Consider the following 24,926-nt stretch of genomic DNA (forward strand, 5'->3'; position numbering starts at 1 on the left):
TTTTTGCTATAGGGTACATGTACTCACTGGAGAGGAAGAGACAGAGAGACAGAAAGTGAGAAATCAACCCCCAGGGATATGGCCGCGCTGCAATCCCTCCTTCTCCATTCTCCTCTTGGGATTTTGGGCATGCAAGCACACAGTGCGAGTTTGAAGCTGCAGGTCCAGGACTTGAACTGCGGATGACTATGTGGGAGTACAACAATGTAACCATTACACTATCGGCTGGTCCCTGGACTATCATTTTTTCAAGTTTATTTCTTCCGTGAGAAAGAGAGCACTCCAACAGGGTCTTGATGCCACAATTCACCCCCAGCCTCCTCTAGTTCAAGCTCATGAGTACACGAGTACTCAGCATTTTCAGAGAGGTCTCTGGACACAGACCTGGAACCTTTCCATGTGGATCAGTCTCATAGACCATCATTTTTAACACTGTGCCACAGTCTGACACAGACTCTTTTGCTACCCCTAATTTAAACTTACTGGTCCTCCCTATATGAATATCTATCTTCATAATCTGATTATATCCATAAATAGGAAAACAGGTTGATATATTTAAATATTGTATATTGAAAATGTTATTCTGTGAAGTTCTTGATGAATCTAAGACATTCTACAGGGGTTTTCACAAAGTACATGGATAATGAATATTATGAAATAGCTATGCATGGATTTCACTTCTTTTGCCTCAAAATATACTCTTACTTTAATTCCACTTCTCCATGAATTTTTTTAAAGTTCTCTTGTATTGTTTTCATGCCATCAAATGTTCACCCATAAAAAAATGACCGTTCTCAATTTTTTTTGGAGAGGTTTTCGCTATAGGGTGTGTGCGCTTGCCAGAGAGAGACCTAGAGACAGAAAGCGAGAAATCACCCCCCAGGGGGGATGGTCACGCCACAATCCCTTCTCCTCCATTCTCCTCTCAGGATCCTGGGCACACACGCACACGTGCCCGGCGTGAGTTTTAAGCCACCGGGTCCAGGACGCGAACTACCGTTGACTACGTGAGAGTCCAGCGACATAGCCATTACACTAACTGCTGGTTCCCTTTCTCATTATTTTTAATAAAAGTCATTAAATGATTTGAATAGGTAGTATTCTATTGACTATGTTGATGTACATAATTGAAAGATGATTTTTAACTCTGAATTTAAAAGGGACCATGATCCACTCAAAGTCCACCATCTGCAATGTGCTTCCACATACAACCAGAGTGATGCCCTCAGTTTGAGGAGGTCATCGCTCAGCATCATCGGAAGGTCAGTAAGTTGGGCAAAAAGAGTGTCTGCACTCCAGTGCTTGTTCTGAAGCAAATCCCTTCTGACAACAAAGAAAGTATTTGACCTGCATCTTGTATGAAATCAGGCTAACTGCCTGTCCTGTCCTATTTCCTATTTCATAAATTGACTAAAATAAGAATGATTATGTGTTGAGATGAAAAACATCAATAGTTGAATGTTTGAATCTCTCTAATGTTTCTGTCAGTATTTCTTCAACTATTCCTTTGTGTCTTGTTTTGCTTTTTGATGTTTGTTTGTTTTTGCTTTAAGATGCATGCACTTGCCAGACAGAGGGACAGAGACAGAGAGAGAACAAGCGTGTTATGTCCAAGGGGGAATGGCCACATCACAATCTCTTCTACTCCACTCTCCTCACGGGACTTTGGGCACACATGCATACATGTCTGGCATGATTTTTAAGTCACTGGGTAAAAGAGTCAAAGCATGCAACCTAGAGTTATGTGGGAGCCAGAACCCCAACCTCCACTCCACCTGTTGACTCTATATCCTTTTTAAAAAAATTTTTAAAAATGTCTTTCATGAGTGCGTGTGAGACAGAGAGGAATGGAGAGAAAAGGAGGGAGGGAGAGAAAGAGTCCCTTTGACAGAGTCTCCATACAGTGATCTCCCCCCATTTCAGCCAGCTCAGATTATGGGCATGGGCTTGTGCTCAGCGTGCTCAGAGAGGTCTCAGGGCTCCAACTGGAGACATTTTCCACGTGGGTCCAGTTGTGCCATTTCTGTGCCACCTCCTGACCTCTTTGTCAATGGTATTTAAAGAAGCCAAATGATGGATGGACACACACACACACACACACACACAGCTACAATTTCTCAATGCATTTTTATTTTTATTTTATTGCATGTCCTGGCAAACATAAGTGGCCTGCAGATTTGCCTATGGCTCAACAAAGCCCATAACAAGTACCGAAAGACAAGCAACTGAATCTTTAAAAAAAAAAAAAAAAGTATTACATCTATAAGAAAGAATCTTCTGAAAACATTAATAAAGTATATAAAACTTTTGACATTTGCTTAATTTTTGTATAATTATAAAAATAATTAAAAAACACATATTCCTTTAACATTCAACATCCTGCATACTGTATTTTAAGGGACTATCAAGAAAAAACAAAAAAGGTAAATGGATTTAATGAAGAAAATTCTGCTCTCCATTTTTATTTATAACTGCCTCAAGCAAACATGTCTATCTTCAGCTAACTGCATTGCGTTCAGGCCACAGAACCCCATTAAGCCCACGCCTAGTTGTCTATCCTTAATATTCTTTCTCCCCTTATCCTGGTTACTCATATGCTCCAGGAGTCTAAGTTGCCACTAGGATGTGACCAGTAATTGTGCCTAGCTTTGGCTAATGCCAAAACCGTGAGATACAGTACAGGAATTTCTGAGTCCCTAGTGCCACCTGAATAGTGCTGAAACAGTTCAGAAGTCCTAGGTTTATCCAAACACTAAGGACAGCAGAGGAAGCCATTTGTCCTCTTAACATTGCCAAGGTACAGCGTACATTGCTTCCCCTTCCTGGGTTCGCAAAGCTGTGTGCTTGTTCCAGAAATTAACAGTGCTTACTACCATTTAAGCACAATAAGACTTTGAAATCAAGGACTCACTTTCTTTAACATACAAAATTAAAAATAATAATAATAAAAAAGCAACTTCCCCATCTTATAATTCTGGCATTATTTCTTATTTGAAATTGTAGTCTTACTAAATGGTATTCTCATGAAAATATAAAAACAATTAAAAAAAAAAAGTTTCCACTGTGTTTCTGGAAAACCCACTATCCCAAGAAGAAAACAAAATAATCAAAATACAAAGTATGCAATTTCAAACATGAAATATATATATACACTTTTCTGATGAGATTCGTACACTACAGGTAGGGCTGCATTAGCCCCTTTGCACTTTAACATAACATTGGAAGCTTATGTGCAAGGACAGTCCGTTACCAGAATATATGGGAAAGTTTCAGAGCTCATTAGCATATATACAAAGTACTTTATGTTGAAAAAAAAAAGAATGTTAGAAAGTATGTTTCAGAAAGCTCTAAGGGGAATATTGTCATTTACATGTTTTCCCCAAATTTGAAAACAAACTGTGTCTTAAGCAACAGCTTTCTAGGAAAGTCTTGTCCCTTGATCAGTGGAGACATTTTCCCATCTATGCACGGTCCTTAAGATGGACGGGAGATTGTGTCCTCAAAGTTACTTTACAACAAACTGAAACTCGGACTGTTAGAAAAGAAAAAAATGATTTAGTGATGCAACTGATGCCACAGGAACACTGGTCTGCTAATGTTCTATTTTCCAAATCTCTATATCTATTTTAAACCTTGAAGAGAGAAAGGTAAAAAGCCTCTACATGCAGCATTTTATAGGATAGTAAAGTCTTTAAAAGAAACACTTATCAAATAATAATATCCATGCTCTGAAAGATCTTTCAACAACTTCAATTCATGGTACATTGACATCTTCTGCCACTTAGTAGATACTCAGTATTTCTGAGCATCTCCTGTGTTTCCTAAATATTTTTAATAGGCATTGCAAGGTAGAACATATTAATTTTAACTGAATCAACCTGAATTCTAGCAAGAATAGCAAATGCATATTTGAACTGTCCTGTCTAGTAGTTAAATTTATTTTAAGGCTTCTATAATGGCAGCAAATGTGTTCTCAATAAGTACTAAGAGATAAGTCTACCTGGTATTAGTTGGAGGGGCTTACTGATATACCCAGATACATGATATGTTTTGAACTGACCACCTTGGATGTTTTATGAATTGTAGATGTGGCCCACATTCAAGAGAGGTTATGTCCTTTCCTTTTGTGTGTGATAATATGAACATGAACTTTTTCTTGGAATTGGACTAATTAACCCCTGAGTGAACCAGCATCACGCGAAGAGATGTTAGTGACAAACACACCGACAGAGAATCGTGTACATATGTACATCTCGCCCACAGAATAAATGATGATAAACATAACTGGATCTATTCAACGGTCTGATGTGCGATGTGTTTGGCATCCAAGGCACCAAAAGGACCTACAATGATTGTCATTTACATATACCGTCAAGCTCTAGGTAACTCTCACCACACATGATACCCCTAGACAGAAGGGGTGGGGTGAGTCATCCATAACAAATAATTATAAGAGTCAATAAGTGCAATTCAATTTCCTTTCCTTTAAATTACAATTAAACAATACTGAATGCCCCCACCCAAATATATATATATATATATATCATGTATTTATATATTTATATATGTATATATATATATGTGTGTATATATATATATATAGTCTTAGACTATAAGGGCACAGATGCTTTATAAAAGTCTATGAGAAATCTCTGCAGCTTAAGGAGACACCCACTGCTTTTTTACTTATATATATATTTTTTGCTATCTTCTCCCTAGCCATGAAAACTTCAGACTGGCAAGCAATAGTGTTGAAGGCTTAAAGCCAGAATCAGAATCAGATGCTGGGTCAAATGTTAGGTAAGAGGCTGCCTCTTACTTCTCCTTCCTTAAGAAGTCAGACTGAGAAAAGGAAGGGGAGCAACTAGGGAGACTGCTTTGGAGCTCAAGCCAGAAAGCTTTGCAGCAGGGTAGGCAGGCAGGAGGTGGGCAGAGGGGAGGCAGAGCCTGCATGGTGAGGCTCACTCCCCTTCCTCTTTGATGCGCTGCTGTTTGTTGCGACGAGCATCCATGTCAAAGTTGAAGTCGTTCCACTCATCACGGGGTGGGAAGGAGATGGTCTGGCGGAGTGTGAACCGCACAGCATCAATAACACGCTCCCCCCGGGTCTCGCTGGAGCCCACGCTGACTGTAGAGGCACCACTTGGGGTTCGCAGAAGATGAGGAGGTGAGGAGAATTCATGGAGCTGCCGGTGGTCCAGGATGCCCTTCCAGATGGCATGTCGAAATTGCTCAGGGATTTTTAGACTTGCCAAATCCTGTACAATAGGAAAGAGAACCAAGGAGAATTAGAGCCAAGAGACAAATGACACCAATTCCTTATTACTTTATCATTCCCCAGTGATCCAGATGACGTGATCTGAATTAATTGATCCTAAATGGAATAATAAAATGAGCTCTTCATTAGTCTTTAGCATGAAGACCCCACAGGCACAGCCTTTAAGGTGTCATCTCTGCTTGTGGATAACACTTCACTTAATCTCTGTTGGCCTCAGTTTCTTCCCTGGTAAAATTGGCAGAGTTAGAGGCCAAAAATCTCAAACAAAAACCTAAGATACTTTCTGTCTCTTAAATTCATTTGGCTTTAGTCACTATAAGAAAGGAATTAATGGGATGCCACCACCACTAGGGCGAGGAGATAAGAAAAGAATACGAGCAAGGATTGGGCACATCCTACATGCCAAGCAGTGAGCTGGCTATACTCACGATCTCATTTACTGCTCAGATTGGTGGTAGCTATTATTACACCCGTTTCATAGATTAGAAAACTGAAAGTCAGAGAACTTGACCAATCCTGAGTCATACAACTAAACTGGGGTGCATACATTGGGCACTCAGGATACAACAATCCAAGCCAAAACCTCCTTAATGGCCAGAAAGTTTCTCAGCATTTGAGTAAATCAGGGTATCAAAATGCATTGTAGTTGTGTGCATGTTCTGTGAATGGGACAAGAAGGCATGACAAATGGGGTGGTGGCCTCTCATATTCACCTGCACTAACTCTTCAGTGGCTCATTTCAATCAGAGCTCCCAGTCTTCAATGGAAGAGCACAGCACAGAGGAAGCACGTGCTTGGAGTCAGAGAACAATGGCCGAGGTTCTTTATTCTGTCGTTGCCTGGCTATAGATCTTTAGCAACTGATAAAATGGCCCACAACTGCCTGCTATTTGGGTCGCTATATATTTAGGACTCCTAAATAAAGTATCTATGCAAGTATAAAGCATGAAACGCATTATATAAATGTTGGCCATTTATATTGTTATATTACTAATGTACCTTTCATCTTACAGCGGATACTAATAAAATTAGTATTCTTAAAATTCATCACTTTCCTCTTCCAGGAAGAGATGACGAGTAACTTACACTAGTGCTGGAGATAAGCTGAGATAGAGATGTTTACTTCCAGAAATGAGCAGAAAAGGCTGAAGTGAGCATGAGAAAACTGTATTGCTTCCCAACATTTCCCAGTTTGAAAAATTGCACTATGGTGTCAAATTTTCCCCATGGTGTGAGTTTTCAGGCCATTAAAGATACTTTAATTTCCTATAATAGCAAACTATATTATACAATGATAATTCACAAACAGATAAGTGAGTTTAGCTCTCTCTGTTTCTTGGACTCTTTATACTTCTGTGACTCTCAATCAGTCCAAAGCTTTTTGCAAACTAGGCTCCCTTAATCTTCATGACACTGGCTAGATGTTAACTGATGACTTACGGGTGAGAACACCGTGACCCAGCAGATAGCACAAGATCTGGTCAACGCCAGTTGAGAGGAGCTTATAGAGAATATCTGTAGGTCCTAATAGCCAAGGGAACATCCCGACACACGCCCCAGTGAAGACAAGTGAGCGAGTGGAAAGTATGAGCTTAAAAACACAAGTAAGGGTCCAATTGTTGGTTAGATGATGTAGGACTCCACTATGAGAGGCTCCCTCAAACTTAGGACAACTCTATTCCCTTCAGTGGATAGAAGTGATCATAAAATCATATAACTCCTGTCAGAACTTACTCTTCAAACTTTATTTATAGTTTTCACTTATAATTAGTTCCTCCAGGGAACATCAGCCAGGGTGACATAGGGGATGGAAGGGGAACACAGCATACACTCGTCACCACAGGGCTGGGTGTTCTCATGTTGAAGGGGCAGCTCTTGTATTCGGTGCTCAAGGAGGGAAAAGAGAGGTTCCAGCTAAGAGGCAGCAGCAGATGCAGAGACTATGCACATCCAATCACCCAAAGTGCCTTCTGGAAGCTTTAAGAGAGGATAGTGAACCCCAAAGAGAGCAGCAGGAAGAGCAGCCTGGAAAATCAGATTGCTGTTAGCCAGAGCAACACTAGCTCCCATGTGAGCCACGATTCAAGAAGTAGAGTATGAAGTAAGAAAAAGACCCCTCCACCCAGCTTGTTTTAAAAGACAAAGAAAATCAAAGCCAGAAATGAGTGATTTTGAAGCAACAGGATTAACTGAGGCCTAAAGAGACAAAATGATACTCCAAGTTCTCACTGCTATCAATAAGCCTGGCTGAGACTTGAACCCATGGCCAGAGATTATTCTCGACAATCAGAAATGACTGGGCCTGACTCTGATAGAGTCAAAGGTAAGTGAAGGAATGTATAATTGTAATTGGGAGGAACAGCCAGACCTCCTTAATTTCCCACTGTAAGGAGAGACAAAAAGAATAGTTGCTAAGCTATAGACTAGAAGCTTACACCCTTGGGTTCTATTTTTGGTTCTATGATAAACTCATCAAGCCAAATGACTATTTTGTCATCTCTCCATGTTTTTAAATGAGAATATCACCACCAACTTCCTGTCATTCTCTCTGGGGACTTACATAGATTAATGAGAACAACCAAGAATTTATCTGAACTCTTTAGAGATTATGAATTTCTTGATAGTGGAAATTGTATTTTCTTTCTTTTACACTGAATATTACATGGGTATAACAGATAATTGCTGACTGATCAGACAAGTTGAGGAAGAGTGATTGCTAAGCTCCTAATATGTAGAGATTGAGGTCTGGGAGTCTCTCTAACATGGTTATGGGTCCCATCAAAATTGAGTTTTGGGGACATGACAAAAGCAAATTTTATAACTAGTGAGGGTTGAACTACATGGCAGGTGTCACCAGACGAAGAAATAAAACTCAAGAGAAAAGTCTAACAGTTACTTACATCCATGGAGTAATGCTCAATCTGATAGATGGTGGTCAGCCCTTGGGTCGTGAAATAGTCCAGACATGATGAACAGCCCAACCTTGCTAAGAAACTGCAGAGGGAGGAGGGAAGAGGAAGGATGAAACAGAAATAGAAAGTTCACCCCAACTGCATTGGCGAGATAAAGGAAAACCCAACATCTTGCCCTTGATTGTTCTGCATTAGAAGAGACTCGGAGCAGATAAAATATATGTGGACCTTGGACTAGAGGTGTGGAAATTATTAGTGACTTGATCTTTAGGTCTATAGAAATTAAAATGAACTAGAGAGATTCCAGCAGATCAGCAATTTTCAAATGGTGATCTGTGGAATTCTAGGGTTTTGTGCAAATTAGGAGCTGTTGCAGGGGGTGAAAGTAAAGAGTCCAGGGGTTAGATCCTCAGCCCTCTTTCCTGCTGGTTCTTCTCTGCAAAAAGAGCATCTCTATTTCAATTAATTTGTATAAGATTTGGCTCATGGAAATTTAATCAGATGGTTAAAGATGTTAGCAGTTTAGGACTTGCTGGCATAAATGAGTGAACAAATTTAATCTAAAACTATTGTGCATGTTTCTTTTCTTAACCCCAATTCATTCCTTATGTGTAGGCCTCAATCTTTGCAGTATTTGGGTTACTGATTCAGCAGAAGCAAGAAGAACCAATCACTCTGTAGTAATCAGAATGTTACAAATGTTTCTGAGAAACACCAAAACATTTCTTGATAGTGGTTAAAAAGAAAGGTGTAGGTCACTGCTCTGTGAAGTCATTGCTGCTTTTAATTCATGCCCTCCCCGCGTTGCCACTCTGTAATTGACCCTGCATGGGGAGCAGCATGAATCATTCCAGGAGCCAAATGAAGGAACCATTGTGCATAGGAAGCAGACAGGAGATGTGCATGAGGCATGAGATTTGGGAACCTACTCTTGACTCTGTGGAGAACATATCTTTGAGGCTTCCTGCATTTCTTTCTTCTACCTATCTGAGCTCTCCTGGCCTAGAGTGTACCTATTTCCCATGTGCAGAGCAGTACAGATCATCAGGTTAATGACCATCCCTGTCATTTTTGCTAACAATATTTTTTTAATGCACTTCCAACTCCAAAATAATGGTCCATTGTGACTGAGAGCTATGAGGCCTAGAGAACAGGAAAGGGAGCAAGATAGCAAGCTTACTGCCCTTTTGGAAAACCCAGCCCTGAGCACCAATTCGAGGGGCACAACTGAGACTGTAAATTGGGATGGAGGAGGAGGGGAGTAAGTGAAGACGGAGAAAACAGGCATGAAAACTGTATGCCTATAAACACACATTTTCACTTTATCCCATGCTGATTATAGTGGTTGCTTTGATTAAACAATGCTGACCACTCCAACAATCAGATAAAGCAGTCTGAACGTCACCGTAGAGCTGCTTTCTTTCTTTCCTACTGTTGTACGAACTTTGACAACTTCCACCCTCCACCACTCAGAGGCACTTAGGATGGCCCCCAGAAGCATATACTTGGACTCACCTGACAATGCTGCAATCTGTGGGGTACGGAGGTGGAGGGGTGCAGTGGGAGGTGGGTGGCAGGGAAAGTGAGGGGGGAAGGGCCTGGGTGGGGCTGAGTCCGTTCACATCTCCAGCCATTGGCATGTGTGTGCCCATCATAGGAACTGAACAGAAAACAGGGGGAAAAGAGAAGGTTACTGCCATCTTCAGGAATCAGTATCCCCGTGGTCCACCTTGCCTGGTTCAACAACATCAGGGGCCTAAACAGTCAGCCTGCCTTTTCCGTTTTATCTATCACTCTAGCCCTTTGGGCGTCTGCATCTAGTCAGAGTAGTCAAACTAATTACTCACTTCTTGACCTTTGTACTTTCTCCTAGGACAATCTCTTCCCACCTCTTTTACTCCCAATCCTGTGTCCAGTTGCTCATTGCTCCTAATGTTAACATAAAGAGACTTCAGAAAGTGTGTGCAAAAGTGGATTTCGGGTTTATTTTTCTGTAAAAATTTTAAAATCCATGGATAGTTCTTTCATAATACACATTCTCCAAGAACTTTTTGGAAACCCCTGCATAGTCCTCTTTGTATTTGCCTTTATGGATGGTGTTTATCTCTCCCTTACTAATCTCATCAAGCCTGGAGATTAGCTCTTATACATGTGTAGACCCCACATCTCTCACTACAGTGCCTGACCCAGAATAGATGCTCAGTACACTTTGCTGAAGTGCACAAATGACAAGCCTGTGAGTGAGAGCCACCTTCGTGTGGGAACAGAGGACCTGCAGCAACAGTTGTAGGCAACTGCATGCCTGGTAATACCATTGAAGTTCTAACATCTACGGTCCATTTCAGGAGTGGATGCTGAGACACCACCAATGCTGACTGAAATGATATGAAACCATAACTTGCTAACATTCTGATAGGGAAGAAAAGCTTGGTACCTGCAATATTTATGAAACCACTTCTGCCTCTGAGTCAAAGAGCGAGCAAAAAAAAAAAAAAAAAAAAAAAAGAATGTATCTACAAGGAAACAAATGTGATTTGCTTCCACTTGAGTGAACAGTGAACAGCAGTGTGCCAAAGGGGGAAGGCCTCCCTCACTAAGAGCCAACTAACGACCACCACACCTGAGTACACCAAAGAAAAGCTGTGAAGTGTAAAAAGAAGAATGAGGCAAATTTTGAGCCGTAGAAACATGAGGCATCATCACTATCACTATTTGGTCATCCCAAGAAACAAGTTGAGGACTCTAAGAAATCACTGAAAGAAAGCAAAGTGAAAAACGAACGGTTCCTATTACTTTTACTGTCAAAGTAGCAGACCTGTCAAGAAGTTAGGTTTTGTGCCTTCAGATGCACTGAACACGAGTGAGAGAGCAGCCTGGCTGTAAAATAATTATCTAAAATAATTATCGCCAAACTAGACAACCAAACCTCACAGGCCTCTCTCTTCCCACTAAAATAGAACATCTGCCACCAGACCACAGAAGATCTCATTCCTAGCTTCCCTAAATGTCTTTTAGAAAACCCAGTCTTTGGGCCAGCAGGCGGCGTGGTGGTAAAGGGTGCTGGCCCCCGGGAGGGCTGACCATGGTTCAAGTCCCAGACCTGGTGACTTGCTTTCTCACTTTCCTTCTTTCTCTCACTCTGTCCCTCTCTGGTCAAATTATAAGTAAGTAAAGGTAAATAAAATAGTTCTTAAAAAGAAAACTCAGTCTTTACAAGGCAGTACTAAAATGCAAGTTTAAAGACTTATTCAAAATAATTAGGGATTTAAAAAAATAAATAGATTGAGGGTAACTTTGTTTACAGGGCAGGGATTATATAAAACCTATGTGAACTGAGTCTTCTGCATACCTGAGGATATTATACATCCTTCTCAATTTTTACCATCCCTTTTTTTCTTTCAGGTTGGTGCATCCACTTTGCTATATTTAGCTCTAGTGGACAAGATGGCTACATTTATAGCAAAGCTCTCTGCCAGTCACCCATGCGGAGGCCCAATACTCACACTGCCATTTACATTTACATTTAGCTAGTAGGAGGAATCTGTGTGTGGATAATAAAAGGCAGACACTTTAGTGATAGAGCAGATGAGTTGGGGAGTCTAAGACTATAGGGACACAGTCTCAAAAATTTTTAAATGTGCAGAGCTATAATTATATAGATTAAAAATTATTACATAGCTGATTTTGCAATAGAGTCCAGATTACAAACTATTTCTCTGGATTTTACGTCTACCACACCAAACTGTTTCCCACATGTCAGATACATTTCCTTTCGAGGATCTCAAAGGTTGCAGGAGATGGGTCTCCGTGTAGACTGATAAGAAGTGGATTGCTGTTCTTCCCCACCCCCAACAGGGATTCTTACCTCTATTAAGGTAACAGCCTTCTCTATCTCTACTTTGTGTTTCCTAATGAACCTTACACCTCCAGAGAGGTTTGCTGTGAGAAACCTATGTCATCCAACTTCTGTTTGATTTGTTTCACTGAGCTTCTCACTTCACTTGGGAACAAACCCTTCTTCTCCTATCCCAGAAGAGTCTTCTCCTGACCCTAGCCCTGTCCATCCTCCTGCTGCAGCAAATGGGAGGTGCTCTTACTGTTGGCTCCCATGCCATCCGGAATGGTGGTGGGAGTGAGGGCGTTGCGCTGCTGAGGGTTGATGAGCTGGCTCACGGAAGGCAGCTTGTTCATGCTGGTCATTTTGTTCAGAGGCGGGGAGCTGTTTCCGTAGGAAGACTGAGACTGCATCGAGGTCCTAGGAACACAAACACGGGAACGATAGTGAGCATGGGACACTGCAGAGTGGGGTCTGGTCACTTCCAACAGGTCTCACATTAAAACGTGGTTTTGAACTGTTTAACTGCCAAATATTCTCCAGGATTGGCACTGAGAATTTAATTGCGTTTCCTTCTACCTCAGAATGTTTTCTAACTAGAAAGGTATTACACAAGCTATCACCAAATCATATTCCTCCTGGATGTGCAGACTACAAAGTTTAATATCCACCTCACAGAGGAAAGACACTGAATTGTATCCTCTACGTGCCTCTCTTGTTGCCTCCATTCCCATCCCCTTCCTAGCCTTTCAACTCAAGGAATTTTGAAAACCAGTAAAAAGGAAAAGAACGAAGCAAAGACCCAAAATAAAACCTGGAGATGGTAAGCTCAGGTTGCCACCCAGGGTCCCAATCTGGAGGTGTGCGTTCTCAGGTGAGATGCACATGAGCCATGAAAATCTCAGTGGAATTTCAACAGCCCTTCCATGCCGGAGAACCCTGGAGTCCAAACAACTGTTGTGTTGACTTTCCTGGGATAAAAGGAAAAATAAAACCTAAAAAGACCTCTCCCTGTCTCTCCCATTCCCCCAAACCAGATGAGTGTACAGAAATAGCATATCGAAAGCACTGCTGGAGCTATTACTAGTGTCCACAACTAGGAAAATAAAACTACAGCTGAAAGCTCTGAACTTTTCCTAGACCCTCATTATAGCAAATGCCTTCTTCTACTGTGATTGTTATTTTTGACCATTTTATTAGTTCACTTGTTATTTTTTATCATAAGCCCCTTAATTTGAGGAAGGTCAGCCAGAAACCACAGATAAACGAAAAAGGAATATGGATTCTGGAGTTAACCAAAACATCTGGGCCATCTTCTAGATCTGACACGAACTAATTAAGTGACTTACGATGATACGCAAATATTTTGAGCCTCATTTTCTTAATATGTAGAAGAGACATTATACTCACTCTGAAGAGCTGCTATGCAGATCATATGAAATCTAAGAGCCTTGGATATTGTCAACAAACATTGGTTCCTTTCATTCTTCCCCTGCATCCCCAGATATTTAATTCTCTAGTGTTTGGTCACGGAGATGGAAGGAACTAGTTTTAGAATTAATTTATAGGAAGGATTAGACAGAGGTGACACACATTCTTAATTGAACAAATCCAGAAATTTGAGTAAGCAGAAGAATGGAGAAACAGAGTCTGAACAGGTCAGAAATTCTGAGTGTATTCCCTTTAATGGAAAATTGGATTGTAAGGGGCCAGCAGATGGTATGGTGGTCAAGGCACTGGATTTCCACATAGCTGAGCACAGTTCAAGTCCCAGAACTGGCAGCTTGAAAATCATGCCTGAGTGTGTGTGTTCGGAATCTCAGGATAGTGATGGAGAAGGGAATGGGTGCAGCCATACCCCTCCCTCCCAAGAGGGCGATTGCTCACTTTCCCTCTCTCTGTTTTTCTCTTGCAAGCACATGCTCCCTATGGCAAAATAAAAGTGAATTTTAGAGCATCAAGGACAGAGATTAGGGCTGCTTATTCAGTTTCTAATGTCTGAAACAGAAGGACCATTCTGACATTCTGATGTTCTCTATGCACTGGAAAAAGGGTGCAAGACCAAGAAATCCATGGTCAGTTTAAAAGTCTTGAAGATCTACCATATATATGGTATACACTCAGATTTTATATATATACACACATATTATGTATATATACACATATGTATATATGTGATATATACACACACACACACATATATATATATATATACACACACACACACACACACACACACACACACACACACATATTTTCTCCCTGGAAATATAAGGCCCCAGTCTTTGAGTAAGCAGTCCTAAAGATTCCTGGGGAAACTGAAGAGAAGGAAAAGGTGTTCAAGGACAAGAGGACCTGAGCCACTCTGGTTCTCCTACCTGCCTTCCCATCCCACCACCCTTATCAAAACCCAAGTGAGAGCACAACTCTCCTGAGGAATGACAAGGTGTACGCAAGAGGCTGTTTTCTCTAGAGGCTTCCTAGTTTTTCTCTGACTTCAGAGTAACAGAAATGTCAAAAACCATATCTTATATATTTCTAGTTTTGAGGGGAAATCCTGGTAAAGCAAAGTTCCAGTTCTCTACTCTAAAAACATAAGCTTCTCTTAATGCATTACTAAGAATAACATTCACAATTGCAGAGCGAGAAATGGTTTTAGATGATATAGGATTAGAAATCTGACTTCTTGATTCTAATTCACGACTATCTATGCAGTAGAGTGTCAAAATTCTTGAGAGGACAAAAATTCCAAGTCATCCAAGTGGGGTGAACATCAGCGTTTCTGAGAAGGCCCAGCTACCTTGGTGGAAGTGGGAGGGCACCACTGTGCAGTGGGAGTCTACACAGGAGGGGGCTCATTTCTCAGCTCCAGTGGAGTAAGCCAGGCATGGAGCTGTGCATCTCTGTCTAGGAGGCTGGGGCAGGAGGATTGTGCAATATGACAAGACTGTCAAAAATCCTTGTCTCTCTCTCTCTCCTCCCTTCTTGTTTTGCACTCTTTTGCATTTAAGAGAAAAAAAAATTATGAGAATTCATGAAGTATTTTTTTTCTACCTTGTAAGAGATGCTTAGAATTCTATTGGATTTCCTCTGTTGGCTTAAATCTTGCATTGCTAAGTAAAAAACAACCCTCTAGTAGAATTTGGTGATACTTCAGGCTAAATCTATTTTACCAAACTATTTTTTGAATGCAGAATTTGAGAGCAGAAGGGATATAGGGGGGAAGCAGAACACCTGGTATGAGGAAGGCCACAAAACAGGGAGATGCAGAACATCAGAAAACGAATTGTATATTTTCGCAATGTTGCCCAGGATGGCCCTGCCTGTGTCCTTTCTTTCTACCTAGGTAATCCCGCTTCGGAAGACAAAGGACGCAATTCAAGATAGGTCAGCCATAATATTTTAGTATTTTCTGTCACTTTAAAATATGTGTATTATATAAAAATCCAAGTGGGATGAACATCAGCGTTTCTGAGAAGGCCCAGCTACCTTGGTGGAAGTGGGAGGGCACCACTGTGCAGTGGGAGTCTACACAGGAGGGGGCTCATTTCTCAGCTCCAGTGGAGTAAGCCAGGCATGGAGCTGTGCATCTCTGTCTAGGAGGCTGGGGCAGGAGGATTGTGCAATATGACAAGACTGTCAAAAATCCTTGTCTCTCTCTCTCTCCTCCCTTCTTGTTTTGCACTCTTTTGCATTTAAGAGAAAAAAAAATTCTGAGAATTCATGAAGTATTTTTTTCTACCTTGTAAGAGATGCTTAGAATTCTATTGGATTTCCTCTGTTGGCTTAAATCTTGCATTGCTAAGTAAAAAACAACCCTCTAGTAGAATTTGGTGATACTTCAGGCTAAATCTATTTTACCAAACTATTTTTCGAATGCAGAATTTGAGAGCAGAAGGGATATAGGGGGGAAGCAGAACACCTGGTATGAGGAAGGCCACAAAACAGGGAGATGCAGAACATCAGAAAACGAATTGTATATTTTCGCAATGTTGCCCAGGATGGCCCTGCCTGTGTCCTTTCTTTCTACCTAGGTAATCCCGCTTCGGAAGACAAAGGACGCAATTCAAGATAGGTCAGCCATAATATTTTAGTATTTTCTGTCACTTTAAAATATGTGTATTATATAAAAGTCAATGAAAACTTACATAAAAATAGGCTGAAAGGAGGAAAATAAACCTTCTGAACGAAAAAGCAAATGTTAAAAACCTAAACGTACTTTCCTATTCTTTAAGGAATCTGTGGATCAAAGTTCTTAGACCAACCCAAAAGACTTTGCGAATGTAATAAGAGCACCTGATTTTACTAATATACTTTTACCACAAACGTAAAGACCTTTCGTCTTAAGCATTTTTCTAGGCTACAGATTAATTATTTTTAGCTAGAACAACTTCTTATGAAGTATTTAACTGCAGTTACTTGAAACTCAGGACATATTGTAACGACAACAAAAGTTGGACAATAGGTTCCACAACAGATTTCTGCCTGAATATTTGTTAATGCATATGTCATCGAAGCCTTTTTCATTTAATAAATGTGGATTTCATTTCAATTCATTTTAGGAGGGCTGACTCCATGGCACAGTGATAATCTGCTGTTGAGAGAACCCAGATCCCAATAGTGCTCATGGGTTGAATGCCATTTGTCATCCCCAAATATGCCCGACACGCATATAAATGGCAGAGTTCTGATGGGCTGGAGGACAAAGGAAGGAGGTCCCACATAGGACTCCTTTCTCCCCCTCCTCTATGATGGATAAATACATTTAAAAAATAAATTCATTGTAGTAAATTGGGTAACTTGAGATACACCTTAAAGATTGCTTGGAGATGTCAACAAGGGATACGATAGGGTCTGGCTCCCCATGATAAAAATATACACAGCCCTGTATTTTTTAAAGTTAGTTAGGCATTGAAATTACTTTTGAGGACAGAGTACTTTTTAATACAGAGTATCTTAAATAAGAACACCATATACTGACAGTCTATAGACAGGACCAAAGTGTCTGTTCTATTATTCTTGTTCTTTAGACCCACACATGGTACTTCAAGAACTTACATAAAAAATATTCTAGCATTTAAGGGAAACAAAAGGAAGAGTGAAACAAAAAAACTGTGAGATACACCAAGATGCAAAAGTTTATTGAAAATTAAAATCACACATCCATAAAGCAATAGCCTCAATAACAAGAAATCGCTGTGGTGACACAGAATAAAGAGTTGGTGATCTGCTCTGGAAAGATTGGGAAAGGAGGAGACTTTTAATGTCATTATGCTGTTTTTTTAAATAGGTTTTTAAAATGGAAAGAAACAGAGGTTCTTTAAACTCTGAGTAAATGTAAAAAGAAAGTCATCTATGATTTCTATCTTTAATTTCTAGACCAGGAGTACTGACTCGAACCTGGGTCTTCCTTGACATTACTTAATTGAAACATAAGACTCCTGGATGAAGGCATTTGCACAGAATCAGCAATACATTGGCTTACTGGCAAGTAGGACCAAGAGCCAGGAGCTCCAATTAAACAAACTAATCATAGATTTGGTGAAAGGCCTCTGAACTCTTGGGCATTGAATAATGGTAAATAAATCTCTGGGGCAATGCTAACAGGGTAGTTTCACCGTATTAAAAAAAAAAACAAAAAACAGTATGATTACCTGACTTGGGGTCTAAACGACATTTTTGGGAATAGGTCTCCAGAGTTTCATGTCCAAGACAGATTGTAACATTCACTTGCTGACAAATGGTGGAGGAGTTAGATCAGACCCAACATGAAGATGTTTCTCTGTCTATATCTGGGTAGAGGATACTAATAATACAAGTTCTCAAAAAGAAGAAAAAACACCCTTGCCCCCTGAAAGTGGCTACTTATGATCATTGTTACCTCTCTGTCCAGCAGTATACTTGACACCTTAGTTTGTTACTACCTGCAATATTACTGCATGACCAGCATTAAAAAGATCTGACTGAGTCTCAGTCACCTACCATTCATTTATGCACAGACAATAATATGCTTTTAAAATTTTCTTAAAAAGACATTTTAAGTTTGAGACCTGCTCAAAAGCTTCCATATGATTTTAGAAACACCACAGAAGGTAACAGAAAAGGGTTCCTACGAACATCTTAATGCCCTTTCCCCTAATTCCCTCCCTCCCAGGAAATAACAAAAAGCTCACAGACAAACACAGTGGTTCCTAACTGGCCGATGTCAGATCTAAGAATACAAAATCTGCAAAGAACATCTCTTCTTGAAAAGTTTTGAGTCCCTTCAAAAGATTCTCTCATTAGTGGCCGTGTGCCTTTGAGCAGTTGGGTCTCTGAGCCAAAGTATCTTCAAGTCCTGTTTATGAGAGCTGGATAAACACACACATACGCACACATACACACATGGAAACACAATAAATACACATTTCAAATACAGAGGTGGGGGCTCTATGGGTACACTGATCGGTTTGGGGGGTTGGAATGTCTAAAGAAGACGTCAGATTGTTTCGGAGTTTCTCTCCGGGGCTCCACAAGGTCATTCCTGAAGCAGGCTGAAAAGAGACTGCAGAGAGGAACCAGAGAAAAGAAAAGATGAAGGCTTAGGACTTCATATATTCAAATCAATTGAATACAGAAACACATTCCTCGTACCTTCATGATCATAGTAGGGTATAGACAGAATAGGATGCCTGAAAAGCTATTTTTGTTCTTTCTCTTTTGTCTTTTAAGAGGACAGAGACACTTCTTTTTCTTAAGATTTTTATGAAAAAATAAGGCAGAAGTAGTTTACCAGAAGTATACATTAGAATCACCTGTGGACCTTAGGAAAAAAATCTATTTTCTGAGATTTCTTTGGAGACCAGACTGGGACCCAAGCATACCAATTTTTTATTTTTTATTTTTTGAGACGATTTTCACTATAGGGCGTGTGCTCTCGCCAGACAGACAGAGAGAGACATAGAGACAGAAAGCGAGAAATCACCCCCCGGGGGGGATGGTCACGCCGCAATCCCTTCTCCTCCATTCTCCTCCTGGGATCTTGGGCACACACGCACACGCGCCCGACGTGAGTTTTAAGCCACCGGGGTTGGGACACGAACCGCGGTCGACTACGTGGGAGTCCAGAGACATAGCCATTATGCTAACTGCTTCTTCCCAAGCATACAAATTTTTAACAAGTCTCACAAGGTGATTCAGTTGAGGACTGCTGAGATGGCTAGGTCAAGATGCTTAGCATATAGTTTACTGAACTCTCTTAATTGAAAAAGGGAACGTGGCGATGAGAATAAATTTCAATCTTCTGTAAAATGTCATCTGTCCAATTATTACAGCTCATTACTGTTCTTGTCTAGTCTAACCATGAAGTATGAAGAAATATGATCTTATCACGCTGGGGGCTGTGTCATCATGAATTTGCAAAGAACAATTAATGAGCATTTTCTATGTGCCCAGATTGAGATGGATAAATACCTTAATCCATTCAGTCACAAACTTGGCCTACGAATGCAGATATCATAAAAGCAACTTTTGCATAATCAAGAAATCAATTATGCCACCAGGGTGCCAGGAACAAACCCTTTCATTTTGCTAAAGGTTGTGCAACCCCGTAAACTGGGAATTGTTTCCCAGACTCTTTTTGAATCACATTTGGTTATTCCTCACAAAGGAACAAAGTCATTTTTACTTGGTTAGTGCTGGGATGTACTAACCCCATCTTACCACCAAGAGTTGGTATTATCTTAAAAGAATATGAGGGAATATAAATTAGCAGGGAAGTGATTTACTGCCTAGAGAATAACAGCTTAGACTCTTAGTTTGAGTGTTAATGTCTGGGGCTTCTCTTGAAGCAAGGACTCGCATGAGAGCTTCCCAAAACCAAGTGAGTGTTCTAGCTATGATAAGAATACATGGGTCACAGGGATTCAAATTTGGGGACCTATTAATAGAACAGAGACTAACTCTGCAATGAGATGTATGAATTTAGGGGGGAAAGGATTTAATCTAGCTAAGGTTAATTAGTCTTGGAGTTTTTATTTCCCTACCAATTCAGTGCTAATAAATCTCTTCCCTATAAACTTTATAATATTACTGTAAAGTGACACTGTGTAAACTGCAAAAACTTAGACAGTTCCCTGATAACTACAAGTTTGAACCAAATGAAACTACCAATCTTATCTGTGTTTATTTTTCTTTTCTTTTTCTTTTCTTTTCTTTCTTTTTTTTTTTTTTTTTTAATCTATAAGACTGAGAATTACAAACAAGTAATCTGGAAATATAGAGGACTTTCACATCATATTTAGAAATAAAGTGTGAATAACTTCTATCAGTTTGAAAATGTGTGTCTTCTGCTCTTTCTTACACTAATAATCCTGTAAAAATTGATCAGTTTATTCAGATGCATGAATATGAAGAAAAAAAATTAACATTCTTGAAGCTAATCATAGACAAACGAGTTTAAAAACAGGGACTTTAAGCTGTAACACCAGGAATAAATTACAACTAAGTGGTAACAGACAGAATGGGAATAGATGCTTCTTCAGTTTAATTATTGCAACTTTCTTAAATCATGAAATAGACTGAAACACTGCAAAGAATGCTATGATCTAAATCTGATTGTGGTCTTAGCTTTATTATGAACTAGCTATGAAATCACAGGTGAACTTCCCTGGGTCTCTGTTTTCCCAGCTGTAGTGTGAGGGGCTAGGACTAAGGTTTTGAATAACCTGCTCTGCCTCGATTTTCTCTGACTTGTAGTACTAATAAACCACAATTGTTGGGAAGCCATAACAGGGAAGGAAACACTAAAGGTACCTCAGGATGTCTCTGAGTTATATTAAAAGTTAAGTGAAATTTATCCATAGAAACTCAAAAATAATTTTCCAGAGGAAATCAAGAATTAGATCAAGCAAAGTTTCAGCAAAGTGATCTTGCTCTGAAATCAGGATGGAAGCCAAGAGTAAGGATAAACTACAGAAAGTTGTCTCAGCCAACCATGCGGATGTGACACCATGTTCCTTAATGCTGAAGCCATGCGGAAAGGTCCCAGGTTTGCATCCCAAGATCACCCTGTACAGACTGGATGCATGTCTGTGATCACGGCTGGCTGAGGCAGGGGGTGGATCTCAGCATGAAGAGTTTGTTGGGAGAGCCTGTATTTCTCTCTCTTTCTCTGTCTCAAAGTAAATAGATAAACTTAAAGAAAAAGAAGTGGTAGTTGTCTAAAGTACAGAAGTCAAAAGTAAATAGGTCTCAAGTAGCTTCTGCAAAACTGTTTTAAGAGTTAATGTCCCTTGAAAACATGAAGACGAGGAGTCTAGTGTAAAGACTGGGTCCAGTCATTCTTCTATTAGATCCTGACTTCTACAATTATAATTGCTTATGTGTATATCAATGGGGCAAATCAACTAAAATCATGTTTAAAGCATGTAAAGCCTACTTACATATATAATAATTTGTTTCATAGCAACTCAATATAAAATCTGTTTCCCGTGAAGTCTATGATCATGAAAGTAACTGTGAAGGAATTTTTTTTTTTTTCAAAGGAAAACCATGCACAATTGAAAAGCGAGCGAAGAGAAAACACATAGTGGGAAACTTACAGAAGTAATTAAACTGAAAATATTTTACTGCCACCTTGTAAAATGTACATTTCCTTCCTGCTAATTTTCTATCTACTATAAAGAAAAGTACAAAATTGGTTTTTTACCAGCATAAAATTGGTACTATGTTCTTGGAAAGGAAATCACAGGCTATTACAGGCATTTTTCCAAGTTGATTTATTCTTTTCAGATGATTGCCAAAGACTGAGCTTCCATGTTTCTTTGTCTAGTCATTCATGCACTTTCTTAGAAGTATAACTTAAAATAAAAGAGCTAAAAAAACTCAGCTGCAGAATACAGCAACTGGAGAATTCATACAGATGCATCTTAATTATTAGAAAACCATGTAAATATATAATGTTACAAAGGCATAATTAAACCAAATGCCTATATTTGACAAAGATTTCATTTTGCAGCTTGTTAGACTTCCATGCACAATTTACCACAGCTGTGAGATACCAAATCAAAAACATGCATGATATTTTTAAAATGAACACACAAAGAATGATGAAGCTACTAATTGCTCAGTATTGATCTGTGGAAACACATGCAAAAAAGTAAAAATATATCCTTGGGATCTTTGGGGCTTTTTAAAAGAACATAATTTTATAATGCATTTTCTTCTCTGATGAAATAGATTGTTTAATGAAACATGGATAAGACAAAAGTTCCCTTTAGGGCAATGTAAGCCAGTCAGACAATAAGGACCTGATAACTCTACACATGGGACATGGGGCTCTGTATTCCATGTACCCGAGTGTACAAGCAAGAATGTCACATGCCCCTGGCTGATTCACGTCAATTATCCTGACTTACAAAGTCTCTAAAACAGTTACACTAAACTCCTTTCTTTCTTGTATCATCTATAGAAGCTCTTTAAAAATGTCTCACTAACTTACATAATGTTGAGAATAATTTCCAGAGCTTTCTCAGTGTTCAAAAGTTGTATTAGTTAGGAACTTGCCACTGAATTGTAAACTATAGGAAGGGAGGAGCTCCGTCTTCTCTTCTCTCCCCTTAATGCTTTCACATAGCAGACCTTCAGTAAGAATTTGTAACATGAATCATGTCAGCTATCAGCCTTATCTGATGATGGAGTTGTGTGATTAACCATATTTATGTCAGGAGGAGCATGGCCTACTTTCTTAGACAAGAGATCTCAGTTAAGGGTTGCTATCATCTTGTTAGACAGTGAAATGCCACTTTAAAAATAATGTTAGGATTTCCTAAAGCTGTTTAATACTTCTCTACAATAGAATATATATATAGAGAGAGGACTTCAAAAAGTTTGTAGAAAATGGAATTAAAGTGTGAGTTTTTAGTTATTGGTGTTTTTGTTTGTTTGTTTATTTATTTGCTATAGCACAAACTTATTTTGGAGGAAAAAAGAAATTTGAAATTCAGGCATAGTTTCTCCATAATATACATTTTCCATTAACTTTTTGAAGGCCCCCAAATACACTTTTAGCAGTTTACAAACTCATCACATATAATCTGAGGCTAGCCTAGGTTCAGTCCATAGTGTACTGGACTAGTCTTGGAAACCACATAGATGACCATGGGTTTGGATCTCTGGGATGGCCTGAAAATATGCTGGGTGCATGGGCAGGCAGGTGCCAAGATGCTGAAAGGCTGGAATGCTGGGGAAGGAGGGTCACAGTGTGAAAAGACACTGGAAGTGAGTTTCTCTCTTTCTCAACACTCTCTCTCTCTGTTGTGTGTATTCATGTGCTCTCTAATCATGAAAAAAGAAATAATTTTTTTAGAGAGAGTTTTTTTGCTATAGGGTGTGTGCACTTGCAGAGAGACAGAGAGAGGCAGAGAGATAAAAAGCAAAAGATCACTCCTCCCAGAGGGGATGGCTAAGTCATGATTTCTTCTCCTCCATTCTCCTCTAGGGATTTTGAGCATGCATGCACATGCCCCCCGCATGAATTTAAGCCTCCGGGTCCAGGACTCAAACCATGGTTGACTATGTAGGAGTCCAGAGATGTAATCATTACACCATCTGCTGGTCCCCAAAATAAATAAATTTAAAAAATTAAAAAATAAAATCTGAGCCTCAAGAAGCAATGAAAAAAGAGCCACATATTTATCTCAAGACGGATTAGAAAATTACAATGAGTAAACCAAATGGCTCATAAGCTAAAAATATTTTTTTACTAAGGTGGGAAAATCAAAAGGAGAATAATATTTCATGACATGTGAAAATTATATAAAATTCAAATTTCAGGGTTCATAAATATAATTTCATTGTAATGGCTAATCTCATTGTGTTATGTATTATCTGTGGCTGCTTTTGTGGCAGAAATTAAGAAACTACATGGACTAGAAAGACTCAAGTATATGCTCCTGGTACTTTAGGAAAATGTTTGCCAAACCCTATGCAGATGGTCAGACCATTTCCTATTAACTAGAAAAAAGACAGGAAATCGTATAGCAGAGCAACTAGCACAGCATGACGTATTGCTGTGTTTCATGACATGTGAAAATTAAATAAAATTCAAATTTCAGGGTTCATAAATATAATTTCATTGTAACGGCTAATCTCATTGTGTTATGTATTATCTGTGGCTGCTTTTGTGGCAGAAATTAAGAAACTACATGGACTAGAAAGACTCAAGTATATGCTCCTGGTACTTTAGGAAAATGTTTGCCAAACCCTATGCAGATGGTCAGACCATTTCCTATTAACTAGAAAAAAGACAGGAAATCGTATAGCAGAGCAACTAGCACAGCATGACGTATTGCTGTGTAATTCTTTCCAACTTTTCCAGAGTGAACTAGAGGCAATGTGGGAGCCTCTCTTAATACCATGACACTTATTCTGGGGAAGGCACTTACCCCTTCTGGCTCTGTAAATGATGTTACAGGTCTCTATTTCTATGATCCCTGTCATATGATTTTTATAAGAATGAAACAGGCTTCATACTTGAATATATAAATATATATTCCCATTTGCTATCCTGAAGAATCCTTATGCTTAATCATGAGAATTCTGTCTGCAACCCTGAGTTCTAATCCTCCTTTGGAATCTATGTTCTCAAGGAATCAGCCGATTAAACATTCTGCTCAGCTTTAATATAAAACCGTGTAATTATAATTTGCAAAAAGCTCATGATAAAAGTAAAGGGTGAGATTCCTTCTAGCCAAAGTATCAAGTAGCTTAAGGTATTTTGATGAAAGAGCTTCTTTTCTATCCCTTTGCTGCCAACCCTACGCTGTAGCCACTAGGTACTCAGAGGATGCCTCCTAACTATCAGAGGTGCATGCCAGCCTCCTCAACTGCAGTCATGTTGGTCAAACAAGGGGAAAGAGGC

General features: G+C 39.6%; 1 protein-coding gene across 7 annotated transcripts in view; it reads right to left on the minus strand.

The window, feature by feature from the left end:
- Positions 1-4,639: 4,639 nt before the first annotated feature.
- Positions 4,640-24,926, minus strand: part of TP63 (tumor protein p63) — a 150,457-nt gene continuing 130,170 nt past the window's right edge. For 3 of the 7 annotated variants that reach the window (XM_027775019.1, XM_006156722.2, XM_006156721.2), the window contains exons 9-12: positions 12,288-12,445; positions 9,706-9,850; positions 8,179-8,272; positions 4,641-5,258 (exon numbers count right to left, since the gene is read on the minus strand). In XM_027775019.1, the coding sequence (XP_027630820.1) occupies positions 4,962-5,258; positions 8,179-8,272; positions 9,706-9,850; positions 12,288-12,445 (694 nt within the window). In that variant the 3' untranslated portion in view covers positions 4,641-4,961. Of the gene's footprint in view, positions 5,259-5,991; positions 6,077-8,178; positions 8,273-9,705; positions 9,851-12,287; positions 12,446-18,453; positions 18,570-24,926 lie in introns of those variants that run through there. The other 4 variants (XM_027775021.1, XM_027775020.1, XM_027775018.1 and 1 more) reach the window with 3 other exon arrangements.

This window comes from Tupaia chinensis, unplaced genomic scaffold, assembly GCF_000334495.1.
Source record: "Tupaia chinensis unplaced genomic scaffold, TupChi_1.0 Scaffold000515_1, whole genome shotgun sequence".
Taxonomy (NCBI): domain Eukaryota; kingdom Metazoa; phylum Chordata; class Mammalia; order Scandentia; family Tupaiidae; genus Tupaia; species Tupaia belangeri.